Here is a 16,192-nt window from a genome sequence, read left to right as displayed (position 1 = left end):
TAGGCAATGAGGCATATACTTCCAAAGTTTCATTTTAATTCTTTCAAAGAAGGAATTAACTGACTTTTTAAAATAAAAGTCCTATAGAATTTCTGCAGCTGATAACATGTGTAATGCTGCTCCAGTGTGTTTTGGTATATACTGATTTGGTAAAATTTAATAAAAAATATCTCTGCTTGGAATTGGACTGCAATCTTCAAAATCTGTCCCAGGGTGAATCAGTTTCCAATAATGGCACACTGTGCAGTATTGCCATCGCATCCAAAAAAAAAAACCAGTTCCAACTATGATGCATGTCTAACATTTTTCAAGGAAAATAATTATTCATTTCAGCAATCAAGACTAGAGTGATTTGCCAATGGTAAAACTTGACGCTAGAAAACCAAAATGAGAAACTCAAGACAAAATGTTGCTAATACTGAATGAAAAGTTCTATGATGTGAATCACTAGTAAATAGAGTAAGAGACTGGAAAAAATGTCTTTATACAGGTGGTCCTCAACTTATGATCGCAATTGAGCCCAAAATTTCTGTTGCTAAGTGAGACATTTGTTAAGTGAGTTACTTTCCACTTAATGACTTTTCTTGCCACAGTTGCTAAGTCACTGCAGTTAAGTTAGAAACAGTTAAGGGAGTCCAGCTTCTCCAATGAATTTGCTTGTCAGGTCAAAAAAGGTGATTAAACATGACCCCTGGACATTGCAACTGTCATAAATATGAATCAATTACCAAACATCCAAATTCTGATCACATATGAGCCGAGGTGGCGCAGTGGTTAAATGCAGCACTGCAGGCTACTTCAGCTGACTGCAGTTCTGCAGTTCGGCTCTTCAAATCTCACCGGCTCAAGGTTGACTCAGCCTTCCATCCTTCCGAGGTGGGTAAAATGAGGACCCGGATTGTTGTTGGGGGCGATATACTGACTCTGTAAAGCGCTTAGAGAGGGCTGAAAGCCCTATGAAGCGGTATATAAGTCTAACTGCTATTGCTATATCCACAGGGCTGCTGCAATGGTCATAAGCATGAAAAATGGTTGTAAGTCACTTTTTTAAAGTACTGTTGTAACTTCAGTCACTAAATAACCTGTTGTAAATCAGGGACCAGTTGTAAAAGATTGCTTTTGCCACTGTGAAGACAACTGGGTCATATTTAGCTTTTTCTACGTAGGTTTTTATTCCCTCCCTTCCTCTCTCTCCCCCCTCTCTCCCTCTCTCCCCCTCTCTTCTCTCTCTCTGTTCTCTTGGAGATGCTAACTGGCAGAACACCAAATTCAGGGGACAGAAAGAAAGAAAATAAGACATGAAAAAAGGATTCTGTATACAATGAAGGAGGTTTCAAAAAGAAGCCACGCCTAAAATTTTAATTGATGATGCATCTCTATAGGAATGAACAGGTATTGAATAAAATTACTCTTCTTTCTTAAGAGCAGCTATCAAAAGATAAAATATATGTATATGCCATGACAAATTGGCATTTTAATGTTAATTAATGTGGGAATCTAAAAAAAATAATGTTTAATGTAGGAAGCAGTCCAATAGCAAAATAATTTATGACTGGTTTTGCAAGCATGAAGTAACACAAGCATTGGTGACCACTTTGTGTGTTATATGAACCTATACAACTCAAGTTTATTCAATAATCAAGCACAAGTGTGTTACATAACCAGGGGTGGGTTTCTGCCATGACCCGTCAAAACCGCGCTGGACTAAACCGCGCCCGACTAAACCGCGTCGCTGACATCATCAACATGTACATTTACAGCGTGCTTCTGTCTCCGCGCTGTTGTTGCCCTGTTGATGAGGTCAGCGACGCGGTTTAGTCAGGCGCGGTTTAGCCGGTAAACTGGTTCCTGCCAGTTCTAACCTCTTCTATAGAAGAGGTTCCACAAATCTACAGTGCTGTTTAGACCAATTCCAGCTCCCTTCCCCCGCCCATCCGTACACTTCCCCCGCCTACTGCTCACTGATTGGCTGGCTCACCAATCGCCCTGCCCACCTCTAAGAGTCCTAGCTAAACCTTAAAGTCTTAAAGCTGTCAGGTTTGAACACCCCTGAGGTTTTTTTCTAAAGGGTTAGGGGTGCAAGGGTCTTGTAACTTGACAGCTTTAAGACTTGCACACTTCAAATGCCAGAGTTTCTGAGCCAACGTTTTAATTGCTAAGCAAGAGCGTTGTTAAGTGAGTTTCACCACATTTTACAAGTTGGCCACGCCCACCCAGTCACATGGCTGGCAAGCCACTCCCACCTGGTCACATGGCTGGCAAGCCACTCCCACCTGGTCACATGGCCAGCAAGCCACTCCCACAAAGCAGGCCACACCTACAGAAGAGGTTCTAAAAATTTTTGAAACCCACCACTGTACATAACCAATATATGAATCCGACCTATTTCTCTGACAGTAACACTCCAAGGAACCTCCCAATGGGTATTATTCCTAATCTTTTAGGACCTGAAATGAGCAGGGCAAGATTTGGCTACTCTGTGTGGTGAAGATGAACCCTAAACCTTTTCACTATAAAGCAAGTGTTCTACCGTTTTATGCATTCCTTAGTAACATGTTGATTTACTTTCTGCAATATGTGCCACTGTTCACTTATTATTAAAAATAGTGAAGCAATGCCATCTCCCAACTTACAGGTTGCACTATGAGTTCAGCGCGCATGAGACAATCCGAGCAGCTTTGCATAAGGTCTTGAATGGTGTTCTGACGGCGGGACATGGTAGCATTTCCATTTTGACTGAAAGAGCAAGAGAGAGAAAGAGAATACACAATTACACTGTGTGAAATCAACCATTAATTATAAATGTGTTTTCTCCCCGAAAGAACACAACACACCTTATTTAAATTAAAGTGTTGTAACCTGCTCGACTTCAGAAAGATCCTGATGATACTTGGGTCACTCCTTTTCATGGTATTACAATGCTGAGTCTGCACTCTGTGAAACTACTGTGGGAACATGCTACGGCTGCTAACCTGCTGTGAATTGGGAGTTTTTTTCCATAGATCAAATCCATACAAATGATGAGAAAATTTAAGAGAATGTTCTTAATACAGCTTTCACCATTGAATTGGCATCTTTACGATGCGTTGAACTTTAACTCCTATTTTGGCCAGTCAATATAAGCGAGAGAATTGCAAGGAATCAGAGTGTAGAGAATGCTGGGTTGAAGAAAACTGTGTTAAGTATTAGCTGGGGGGGGGGGGGGTTTGCGGGAACGACATATAGGGTATGATAACACAACTAAATCCTTAGTATAAAATGCAGTTTTCTTTGCCCCTCTTCCTAAAAGCTTCATTTTGGAAATCCCTCCCAGAATATTTCCAGCAGTCAATACTATCTCAAAAGTTGCCTTTTGGTGAACTGGAGCTCTTGCTTCTCGTTTCAAATATATATACCTGCTTGTTACCCTTGATAGTTTCTTCCTTTGATCTTGTTACTCATTCCCAATTAACTCAATTAAAGGTATCCAAAAAAAAACAGTATGTAATTAATCAATACATGGAGGATCTTTCAACTTCAAGGTCACACCATCCGAAGTACATATTTGACACAAGGCCCAGATGGAAGAGATGTTTATGTATACTTTCAGGTTCCTGAATAGTTTGCAGTTTATCAACACAAAGGTTTCCTACTCCCAGCTGTACAGTTTTCTCCTAAAAGGATGTTGCAAGAGGCAAAGGTGGGGAACCAGGAGCAAAAGTTTCATTTGTTCCATTACTGTAAATGAATTTTTGGTTTGGCCATGTGTTCAGATACTCTCTTTTTGGGGATGTATGTGCCCCAGGGGTGGGTTTCAACCAGTTCGTGGCGGTCCCCGCGAACCAGTTGGTCGGCGAACCCGGAAGTAAGTAACTTCCGGGAACAGCGAAGGGCCCGCCCGCCCGCGCTCCTTACCCGGTTTTGACGAGTTCTGCGCTTCCACGCATGCGCAGAACGCATACAGCGCCTGAGGGATCCTCCAGGAGCAGCTGGAGCATCGCACAGACACTAGTACACATGCGTGCACTGCGCGCGTGCACGAGGACGCCGCCGGCTCCGTTCCAAACGAACCGGTTGGAACGGGGCGAGAAACCCACCCCTGATGTGCCCTGAATGTCAGGGACACGATAGGTATATTATAAGCCTCAGTTCATATGATGGAAGTTCAGATCAGATCTCTGAAATCTCCTCACCTTTTTAAAAACTATTATAAATCTCATCTGGCAATTTGTCTTAAGCAATCTCCAAAATCAGACTGCCTTTCCAGATTCTCATAATTGACATTTTGGTGAGGTACTTGGTGTAAGAGACTAAGGCTCTATTATAATGTTTGGTTGTAAAAGAACAGCCATCGGAAATTTGCCAACACTGAACACACCCCGTGCAAGCTCGCAAAATAAGATTATGGTGGAATTCGAAACGATCTATAGATTGTTTTGGATTTCATTTGTTAGTGAAACGGTCATGTGGTGGAGATCCTTTCATGAGGAATTTTTCTGCCATTCTTTTCTAAAAATGAAAACCTTGACTATTCAGCAAGTAAAAAATGTAATATATAAGCCAGCAATTTCTCTTCCCAGAATTCCTTGCCACCAGCCATGCTCGCTAGGGAATTCTGAGAATTAAGATCCAGTGAGCTTAAGGGACTCCAATTAAGAAAAACGATTATTAGGAGACCAAAGCACCATCCAGAAAGTTGTGATACGAAGGAGACTCTGAAGGGCACAACACAATTTAAAATGTTTTTGAGAGTAATATTCACACTGATTAAAATAACATGGAAAGGGTTTTTACTGTGCCCCGTTTTCCAGGCAAATCTGACTTTGACTGCAAAATGACATAGTCAAATTTGCAAACAAGAGTTTCCCGTGTCCGAAATTCACCCATCTGTGGATCCTACCTTCAGATTCATTTCTACCATATTGTACAATTGTTATACATGCGAATGCCGGAGTAATATTAATCTTTTTCTTAGGCTTTACGGAACAAAGGAGATAAAAAATAGAACAGCACATTTACAAGAGTGCCATCCTTTGGAATTATCCACTAGAATATTATTCCCAACTTTGAAGCTTAAAATATATTTTGGATGCCATTCTAAGTTTTCTTTTTTTAATTTAGAAAAGCTAAATAAAGGAGAATGTTGCCTGGTACAGTAATAGTGGCAAAAAAGACAATTGCTCTTTTATTTAAAAAGAGATATTTTGTTGTGCTGAAAGAACAAAGAACCCTTGGCTGGGCTGATTTTCCACAATACAGTCATCCCGAGTTGCAAGTTAGCACTAGCTAGATGTAGGCGAGGTGCTTGAACCATATACTACCTCTGTGCTAAGATCAGAGCTCTAAAACAGGCTCAGGCATCTCCCAAATGGAAGAATTTGTTATTAAAACATTCAATGCAGGAAAGTACCCTGCAACTGGCAGGAAAACTATATAGCAATCCTCTTGCAGACAGATGGTGTAGTAGTTCTGTTTGCCCGAACCTATAGTAGCCTAAAAAAGAGCATTGCAGATCCTGGCGAAACACTGCCACTCGAAACCCTAGAAATTCACTATAATCAACCAAGTTGTTGGATGTGCTAAAGACCCTAAAAACATATGTTTGGAAAGTAAACAATCATCCAATTGAGAAGATACTTTACTCATTAAAGTGTTACTGTGTTGTGTTTCATGTCACAAGCGCTTGTAGGATGTGTGTGTGTGTGTGTGTGTGTGTGTGTGTATATGTATGCATGCATGCATGTATGTATGTATGCATGCATGCATGTATGTATGTATGTATGCATGCATGTATGTATTTAGAGTCACAACCCCTGGTATGCCCAAATATGGAAGTTTACTGCTTCCATTCTCTGTCTATCGGCTCGTCACATGAGACCATCCAGACAGAAACCCAATATTTTTACTGTTGCCTTTTTGTTACATTTTGTTCTATTTGTGCTGATAAATAAATAAAGGGAGACTAGTATAGATCTATTTCAAGCTATTTAGCTCTCATCAGCTAGCCATACCCTTACTGGGATTTGAACCTGGGCTATATTACATACTAGGCAGACATCTTAGCCATTAGGCCACAGGCTCTTATCCGTTATCAGCCAGGCCAGGGTGAAAGGTATCTATTAGATTTGAGAGTAATATATATATATATATTAATTTAATATAATATAATATAATATAATATAATAAATATAATATAATATAATATAATATAATATAATATAATATAATATAATATAATATAATATAATATAATATAATATAATATAATATAATATAATATAATATAATATAATATTATATATATATATATATATATATATATATATATACACATACACACACACATACATATACGGATCACGTAATGCAAAAAGCCCAATGCTATAAGTCCATAAACTTTCTTTTACAAGAGAGCAAAGTATATTCCCATTCAGGCCAAGAAAATAATAATTATTTGGCATCCAATTAGATCCATGTATTTCTTCTGCCATCTTGGGAGAGTTTCAGTCTCTTTCAGGCAATATTTTAAGTCTCATATTGTATTTCAAATGTAGTCCGATATCACCAGGTTGAGGTCAGTAAGATTAATTCCAATGCCTGGGTACATATTTTCACAGACTGAATTAAACTTTTCTTCTTCTCCCTGGCAGATCTCCCCCTAACTCCTGTGGTCCTTTCTGATAATTTTACTTCCTTTATTGGCAAGGCAATAAATTAAAAACTGCTACTCTTCTGTAATACAAATACACATGCAGGGGAAAGTTGTGGCAAAATCCCCATTTCCTCCTGATCACCTGGGACTCGGGAGGCAGAGAATAGATGGGGCAGGGCCAGTCAGAGGTGGTATTTACCAGTTCTCCAGCCTACTCAAAATTTCCACTACTGGTTCTCCAAAACTGGTCAGAACTTGCTGAAAACCACCTCCAGAAGAGGCAGCCAGGCAATGCCCCAAGATAACTTGATAGCCACTCACCCCTGAGGCTCCTCCGTGAAGACATATTTCGATGTAGTTTGTCACACATGCTAAATATCTAAACAAATTTACTAAGATGAACCTTAACATTAGCATGTTTGTTGAACTCTCATCAATGGTTTTAGAGGGGATTCAAATCAAGACTATGCTATTCAAATAAAGACTACCTCAGTCAAATGAAGACTACACCAATGTAAAGAAGCCATTGGAAACATCAAAGGCGCCTTGTTAAGAGTGTTTGCTTTACACTGACATTATGAGCTCTTAACTTTATATTCAATTAACTTCCCTGGTCCTTCTGAATACTTTGATTACAGCCTCTTATTTTCCGGCTCAAATCACTCCACTGCATTAAGTGTAGCCAAATTTTGTGATGCAATGCACAAGATATGCAGCAGTTTGATTGATACCTTCATCTAATTAATTTTTTTTTAGTATACAATGTGTTTTATGCACTGACTGTAATAAATAAACTAAGTTTTTTTCCCCAATTTTTAAGAAAGTATTACTTTCCAGATCTAATTCAGCCTGTTAGCCACCATATCCATTTGTATTATTATGCTACATTGTATTGTGGCTTAAAAATAAAGATCCACTTGCACTAAATGAACAACAGAAGTCGGGAATTCTGCTATTTCCAAGCAACTGGAAAGCATTGGATTAGTATATGTTGGATTTGGGTTTGTTTTTTTTAATGAGAAAACTTCTTGAATGAATCTTCAGCCTATCAGTCAATCAGAACAATTTTATCCAGAGAAAGCATCTGAGCTCACATATTGCATTTATTAACAAGTAGTCATCAAGTGATAAATGGTGCAGGCGTAACACCTGTTGCAGATCTACTATCACTTTATCTACCACCACTTTAGTACAAAAACGTTTAGCATGTTTTAATGTTTAACATTTTCATCATAGTTTGCAAACGATACAGCAGCCATCTCATTACAACGACAAGCTATTCTTCTAAATCACATTATCATCTACAGTACAGTACTAGGCAAAAGAATAAGAGGCAGCATCAAGAAAGATAAATGGATAGAGGTGAACCTGTAATTTACTCAAAAAGCCTGAAGGCAAAACATTAATTTTGGGACGCGCCACTGGTTGGCTGCAGAAAGCTGTCTAAAAGCACAGTCTCTAATATTTTACTTGACTGTCATTTCAGTACTAGGCAAAAACTTTCTTCACCCCATTTCCTGCAAGACTTTAACCTCCTTTCATAGCTTATAAGCTGTTTTATTATTCTTATTCTTGGTTTGTTCTTTTAAATTTCAGAGTTTGTTACCATGCATATGCAAATATGAAAAAAAAATCAGCCTCAAATTTGCAGTAATTCAATACTGTATTTATTCTCTCTCTCACACACACATATATATATAGGTGTGTGTGTGTGTGTGTTGTATTTGTGCTGATAAATAAATAAAGGGAGACTAGTATAGATCTATTTCAAGCTATTTAGCTCTCATCAGCTAGCCATACCCTTACTGGGATTCGAACCTGTGCTGTATTACATATATAACAAAGGCAACAGTAAAAATATTGGTTTTCTGTCATGATGGACTCTTATGACGAGCTGATTGACAGATAATGGAAGCAGTTAGCTTCTTCCCATAATTGGGGCATACCAGCGGTTGTGACACTATACATATATAGAATTTGTGCTGATAAATAAATAAAGGGAGACTAGTATAGATCTATTTCAAGCTATTTAGCTCTCATCAGCTAGCCATACCCTTACTGGGATTTGAACCTGGGCTATATTACATACTAGGCAGACATCTTAGCCATTAGGCCACAAAAATCTTATACACACACACACACACACACACACACACACACACACACACACAATTTATCTCAATATATTTCTTATTAAGTTTCCTACATTACCATCTATTTCCTTATCACAAATAGAATTCTGAATTGGCAACGAGGACTAGAACCTTGCTTCCTTTTACAAATGCAAGATGGCATTATCCAGATACCCGAGATTGCCAAAGCAGAGCCTAATAGCACTACTCCAAGTCAACGTTACGTGTTAATAACTTGCAATCACAGAAGCAACTGTTAAGCTTTTTTGAAGGAAAAAAAACAAAGACTAATAATCGTACGCTCATGAAAATGATGAGATAAATAATTATGCTGAGACATAATTATTTTTCTAAAGCTTATGTAGGTTAATTTTCTAATTAGCAGAATCTGGAAGTACTGTGCATTCTGCATTCAGATAATATACCAACAGAAATTGCTAGCTGAAGCAAACAGTAGGGATTTTTTAAAAAGGGGGGGGCAAGAGCAGATGGAAACAGATCCACTCAGAATTAAGCTGTGACTTGACTCAGAATGACAATCAAACAGGCTCAGAACCTTCTAATATTAGCCAAGATTAGCACTGAAATAATACTGAACCAGTATCATTTGGAAATTTGGGAGAATTTATGCCATGATAACTTTTGACCCCTTAACCATGGTCTAAGCTTAGCAGACTGGGAATGACTTCTCTGCATAGCAACCTAATCAGCTATAACACATTTGATTCATTCATTGTGTAATGTGCCACTTGCACCACTCAATTTATGAAGGATCAGCACAGCTATTGGGGGATATGACATCTGTACTTTCTCAGATGTGCCAATTCTGCACACCAAACTGTACAATATCTCACTTACCTCCTTAACTGTCTTAAAGAGGGGCAAAGTGGCTTTACTATTTTTTAATGAACAGCTGAATGAATATCCTAGTTCTTTATTTACTTTTTAATTGCTTTTAGTCTCCCTTACCTGCACAAACCCACCTATGATCGTTAGCTCTTTATATCTGATTATGCTTGGCAATCAGGTTGCATGCTCCTGTTTTTTTTTATTTTTTATCAAGTGATCTTTTCATTAGTCATGGTATTATGGGACACTCCTTATTCTCATCTTGGAATTGTGATGGTGTAGCAGTCATTTTCATTAACAAACATACTGGTTGCATTTGTTCACATAGTCTGCAATGCCCTGCCCTACTCTGCCTTGCCTTGCCCTGCCCTGCCCCAGAACAAGCCTTTGGAAATAAGGAAAAAAAGAATTAACAAGGATTTTTTTTAAAAAAAAAATGAAGTTGTAATTCTAGTCTTTGTATGACTGTACAGACTGCTACCTGTATCCTACTTGTTTCTGCAAGTAAGTTCACCGATAGATTTAAAAGACATTTAAAAGACAGCCTTGCCTTATAATAGTTCTTACCCTTATTTTAAACACTGATGCATTAAGAAATTAGAAATTAAGTAGGGTAGAGGGGAATGATGGTGGGAAGACGGAAAGTTGGAGGGGGGCGAAAGAAAGGGTGTATGGAGGGTCGAAGAGGTACATTGGGTTTCTATTTTGGGGGGTATTATTGACAAGAGGAATGGCTGTGTTTATTGTTTAATGTTATATGGCCCCGGTTCTGTACAGTATATGTGTGACTGTATGAAAATGAAAATAAAACTATCTATAAAGAGAAGAAATTAGAAATTATGTTTTAGAAACAAATGCAACCCAAATTTAAGCACAAATCAAATCTTACCACTACTTCTCCACACTTAATAAGCGACGTGAAAATGACTTTGCATATAGAGGTGTAAGAATTTCAAGAAGCAACATCCAATATTGCTTGAAAAAAAAATGCTATTAATTTTGTGATGCTAAATTTCCCCTCCCTCCCCCCCCCCCCTTTGAAAGCTCTCAAAATCTGTTCCAAAGGGTTTTGATAGACCATATCAGATTTTTGCAGGCAAACAGTAACTGGGGAGACACAATCATCTTCCTCTTGATTCCATCAATTGAAATTGTTTCTATTGGCAAATTCTATTGGCTTTCTGGGAGTTGATCTAGGTAAGGAGAGATTGGCAGTGTTGCCTTGAAGGTAGCTTATACTCCCTGCTCTGCACAAGGAAAAGATAAACGCAATTACAGGAGGAGAGAATCTTAGAATAGAGCTGGAAGGGACCTTGGAGATCTCCTAGTCCAGCCCCCTGCTCAAGCAGGATACAATCTCAGAGAAGTGAGTGTCCAGTAGAGAGAGGAAGGGGGAAACATGCACACCACCCATCCCTCATGCCTGATACTGGAGAAAGCGAGTAGCTCTTCTGAGATAAAATGCTTTACAATGAGTGGAAAAAGAAAAAGAGTGATAAAGGAGCATTGGCTGGTGGGAAGCTTTTTGCAAAGCGTGGAGCTAATCACTAGCCATTCCATTTGCATTTTTCATTCCTTATCAATGAAACTGCTACAGAAACCAACTTACTCCTAGATTCCCACAATTGAGAAGCTGAGAACAGACAGATTACTCAACCCTTGGGGGAGGGAGAGGCTGGCACTGTCATTTCAGTAAGTTAGAAGCTGGAAGACGACCAAAAATAGACCAAAAAAAAAAGGTTAAGAAAACGAGACCTTAACCTCACAGGCAAGTTTGCTGAAACTGTGATGAACAAATAGTTTGCAATCAGAAATATATGTGCCAATGCTTCTATGTTTCAATATGAAAACTTTCTCAAATGTTATGATTTGTAAATGCCTAATGTTGAAGAATGATACATTCCTAAGAATTGAACGAAGTATGGTAGCCAGAGAAAAGGAACACAGTAACAAAAACTAAATACTGATATTGTTGCAGGCAAAAAAGACACTTAAGAAAATAAAAAAAATAACCAAAAAGGAAAAAAAATATAACTATTAATGTCTGAAATAAGGAGATCTATCTATCTATCTATCTATCTATCTATCTATCTATCTATCTATCTATCTATCTATCTATCTATCTAATATATATATATATATATATATATATATATATATATATATATATATATATATTGCATTTGTGCTGATAAATAAATAAAGGGAGACATATATATATACTTATTTCAGACATTAATATTTATATTTTTCCTTAACACTGCCTTCATGTATGTAAAAATCTAATACATACATACATACATACATACATACACACACACACACACACACATAAACACATACTGTACACACCTAAGCAATTCCATTCATTTTTGCATGAAAAAAGTTGTTCAAATTGCATTTAAAAAAAACCGGTTTCTCTTTCCAGATGTCCTGCCTCCATTCTCAACTTCTGGCATCTAATTTTAATTCAATTCACACAATTTCTGCCGAGTTCTTTTTGTTTTTAACAATTAAATGACACAAAATTCAGCGGACCACTGTATCTGAAACTGGAAGGATGTTAAATCTATTAAATTTCTACTTATTCTGAATCCACAGAGATGTATGTTTATAAAATGTACTGATTTTTGCTGAATGTTTCTGCACAATAGTTTCCAAACTAGGCTGGGTTAATATTCTGAAGGGTGTTAAATATAGAGCACGGCCATATATATTATTGTACCAATGATGGGGTTATTACCAATGATGATTAACTAGAGTTAATTGTGTGCGTTATTGTGTGTGCCTTCGAGTCAGTTTTGATTCCTGACAACTGCCAGGACGAGTTTGTGCAGTTGTTCAGAAGTTGCTATTGGCTCCTTTCTAAAGCTGAAAGAGAATGACCAGTCACTAGCCCAAGGTCACTCAGTTGGCCTTGTGCCTAAAATGGAAGTAGAAATCACAATCACCCCCTCCCAGTTTCTAGCCTGATGAACTACACCAAATCTAAGGTTTCTACATGGTCTCAATGTGCTCAAACATAATCAGAAGAAGATATCTCAATAACCATACTATCAATGTTTACCAATAAAAGTTAATGTATAGTAAATTAACAATAAATCTAGAGTCTACAGAGTTAGTAAATTGTCCACACCCAGACCCATGAAGGGAAAAAAAATACTGAGTACTAGAAATAAATTTTACAAAGAAAAGGAGAGAGGGACGAGAAAGGAATTACTTCCCAAACATTAAGCACAGTAAGAGATTAAAAACAAGCACGTTTCATCAGTTGCCTTTGAATGCAGGCCATCCACAAAGGGGAGATTTAATTTTGAAACGGGTCTCTTTTAAAGTGTACTTTGCAAATTTGTGTTTTAGTGGCCCGCACAGTTGGAATTAAGAATCAACATTCTTAGCTTCCTTTAGTAGTTTATCAACCCTACTAGAGCAACTACACCATGTAATCAACCACAGCAATGCCGTGAGGATACAAAATGGAAGTAGCTAAAAGAAGCTTTCCAATTTTGTTACTCAAAGAAAGACCCCAAAAAAACCTCTACTGAGCCCCATGAAACAAAAAAAAAAAAGAAGGTGCTTCTGAAAAGAAACCTGGATGACAAAATCAACTACTAATTTCGAAAGGCAGAAGTCAAGATTCACACCTTTACAAAGGCGGTCAATTTTTAATCTTCAGTATTATTTGCTAGTTTTGCCAATGTGTCATACCAGTGAAAGCAAGCCCTGCTAACCAAGTGAAATAAATATTACATAAACCAGACAAATGGGCTACTATTCATGGTAATCTTTCTCTAGAAACAGTTTGGGTGCTGGAAATCAGAGAGAATCTCATATACTTGACATATATGTTACTTATACATGCATAGACAAGCCACACATACTGGCCCTCTCTCATATGCACGTGAACGCTCCTCGTTATCATATAACAACTATCTAGAGAGGATAATATGTACCAAGCATGCAATAAAGGAAGAGCCAAGGTCAACAGCTGCTCTTGCTAAGTAGGATATGTTTGTAACACGGTCTGTATTGTGCTTTTCAATTACACATGGTTTATAACTGCCTGCAACTTCCTGGTCAGCATGCTGTCTCCACAACAGGAAAAATAAGGCACATGAAGGCAGTGTTACACTTTTTTCTCTCTCTCAAGGATACAAATAATCTTTTTTTAAAAATCTAGCTAGTGATGTAATGTAAATATTGACATTATGAGCTACATTAGTTATATCTGTGATCTATTAACCCACAGTTTTTCAAAGCACTGTAGTAGAAACGTGCAGTATTTTGCACTTAGCAGTTAATTGCTAATATCTGAGTGTCTTCATACACCATTCTGAGAATCTGTCACATTCGCTCTTATATTCCCCTGGAGAGGGATAATTGAAACAGAATGTTTTGATCAAATAGAATTCCCAGCCTTAAAACTTGATATGCAGCAATTCCACTATCAAAAGGATAGTAATCACAACCATGCACGCAAAAAAAAGGACATTTACTCATCAGAAAACTTTATGCTCTCCACGAAGTTAAAACTATTGGTTTTAATCCCACAAGATACTGTAATGATGGGTGAATTATCCACTTGAGCTCTCCTTTATCCTACAATTCAACAGCCATCACCCAAAACTGCAGCCTGCCAAGAGCCATTACATTATCAAAACTTGCAACCAGAAGACCTCTGAACTCTGTACTGAACCTTTTTTTTTAAGGTACCATAGGAAATAATCTTCCTCATACTCTTGAAGTCCAAATGCAGAGTAAATTCTCCATAAGAGGAGGAGTGTGGAAACAGAGGATACAATGAATTGCAACTGGACTTTTATTTTCTACACACAGATACATAGCTTAATCAGCACGGTAATTTATACGCCAGGAAGCAACTGCAGGTTTCAGCAATCAACCAGGGCTGCCCATGGTGTCCGTTCCTCCTTAACAGGGGCAACTCTATTTATTTGCAAAGAGAAAGAAGAAAAATCTAAGCATAGGTCTATTTATTTGCAAAGAGAAAGAAGAAAAATCTGGGCATTATTTGCAAAGAGAAAGAAGAAAAATCTAGGCATTATTTGCAAAGAGAAAGAAGAAAAATCTAGGCATTATTTGCAAAGAGAAAGAAGAAAAATCTAGGCATTGGTCTATTTATTTGCAAAGAGAAAGAAGAAAAATCTAGGCATTATTTGCAAAGAGAAAGAAGAAAAATCTAGGCATTATTTGCAAAGAGAAAGAAGAAAAATCTAGGCATTGGTCTATTTATTTGCAAAGAGAAAGAAGAAAAATCTAGGCATAGGTAATACGCACCAGGAGAGGGAGAAACGCCAGATATTGTTTTGCACTTACGTATATCCTTCCGAGTTGATGTCCCCGACGTAGCTTTTCTGGACGTAATACATTTGTTTATGAGAATGGTTGCTTCCCCCGACGCCGACGCCGCCGCCTCCCATCATCATATGGGAGTTCACATCGTAGCGCATATCCGGACCGGACTCCGCTCGGACCATCCTGCCCAAGGTGTTGATCCTGGGATGGGATCCATTGATGCTCATCTTGAAAAGCTGTCTTTTCGCTCAAAGCCTCGGAGAAGGGAAGAGAAGAGCCAGATCACCAGCAAAGCATCAACTCGGCCCCGACGGGAACAGGAGAGAGAGAGAGAGAGAGCTGTCCTGGAGAAGGGTTGCTTTTCACCCCCTTTCTTTTCCTTCCTTCCTTTCTTTCTTTCTCCCCACTTCTGGCAAAAGCAAAAAACAACGAGCGACCAGCGCGAAACCCAAATTAGTTCCCTTTTAAGGAATGCAGAGAGAGAGCCAGCTGGCCAGAAAGGGGGGGCGGTGGAGGGGGGGCGGTCAGGGTGGGAGAGAGAGAGAGAGGAAGCCGGGACAGGTATGCAAAAAATGGGAGGGGAGAGGCTAAAGGCAAAAGAGAAAAAGAGAGAAAAGAGAAATAAGCTAAAAGACCAGGCGTTCGGCGAGGAAAGCAAAAGAAGGCAGTTCCCAGTTGGCGTTCAAGCAGCAGCGTCCAGGTGAGAAGAAAAACCAGCGGAGGCTTTACTGGTGGTGGTGGCGAAGGAGGAGGAGGAGGAGGAGGAGGAGATCAGCCAGTCTCCTCCCTTACAGGCAGGGAAGGAAGGAAGGACGAAGCCGCAAAGTTTGGGAAACTTTTTGAACGGACAAGCCTGGGCGTGGAACCCCCGCCCTCCGCTTCATTCCGCTCCTCTTTCCTTTCTCCACCCCTCCCGTCGAGCCAGAGAGATAAAACAAGGGAATGCAGGAGAGAGAAAGAAAGAGAGAGAGAGAGTCTTCCTGGGCCGCCGCCTCTGCGCCTTTACCTGGCTTACCCAACCTTAGGTGTTGGCTTAGGTGGAAGGCAACGCCCCGTCCTCGCTTTCGTTTCTCCCCCCCTGGTGGCCTTTCTGCCCTTGACGACACAACAAGGGAGTCTGGGCGGAAGTCTGGCCAAGTCAGGAGCGCTGGGCTCCCGCGGGAGAAAGCCTTACTTAAAGTGGGGACTCACTCTTCCAGCTGCGGGTTGAAGAACGGGGAAGAATGGCTCTGCCGGGCGCCTGGCAATACAATTGGGGACTTCCGAG

The 16,192-nt window shown here is 39.1% G+C and overlaps 1 protein-coding gene across 3 annotated transcripts in view; it reads right to left on the bottom strand.

Moving 5' to 3' along the window:
* DSP (desmoplakin) overlaps positions 1 to 15,971 on the bottom strand; it is a 75,802-nt gene extending 59,831 nt beyond the window's left edge. Inside the window, exons 1-2 of one of the 3 annotated variants that reach the window (XM_032223270.1) lie at positions 14,947 to 15,971; positions 2,634 to 2,736 (exon numbers count right to left, since the gene is read on the bottom strand). In XM_032223270.1, coding sequence (XP_032079161.1) covers positions 2,634 to 2,736; positions 14,947 to 15,152 — 309 coding nt within the window. In that variant the 5' untranslated portion in view covers positions 15,153 to 15,971. The remainder of the gene's footprint in view (positions 1 to 2,633; positions 2,737 to 14,946) is intronic. The other 2 variants (XM_032223271.1, XM_032223272.1) reach the window with 2 other exon arrangements.
* Positions 15,972 to 16,192: the final 221 nt, after the last annotated feature.

Source organism: Thamnophis elegans, chromosome 8 (assembly GCF_009769535.1).
Source record: "Thamnophis elegans isolate rThaEle1 chromosome 8, rThaEle1.pri, whole genome shotgun sequence".
In the NCBI taxonomy this organism is placed as follows: Eukaryota; Metazoa; Chordata; class Lepidosauria; order Squamata; family Colubridae; genus Thamnophis; species Thamnophis elegans.
The sequence above is the reverse complement of the archived record's forward strand: the minus strand, read 5'-3'. Positions and strand labels throughout refer to the sequence as shown.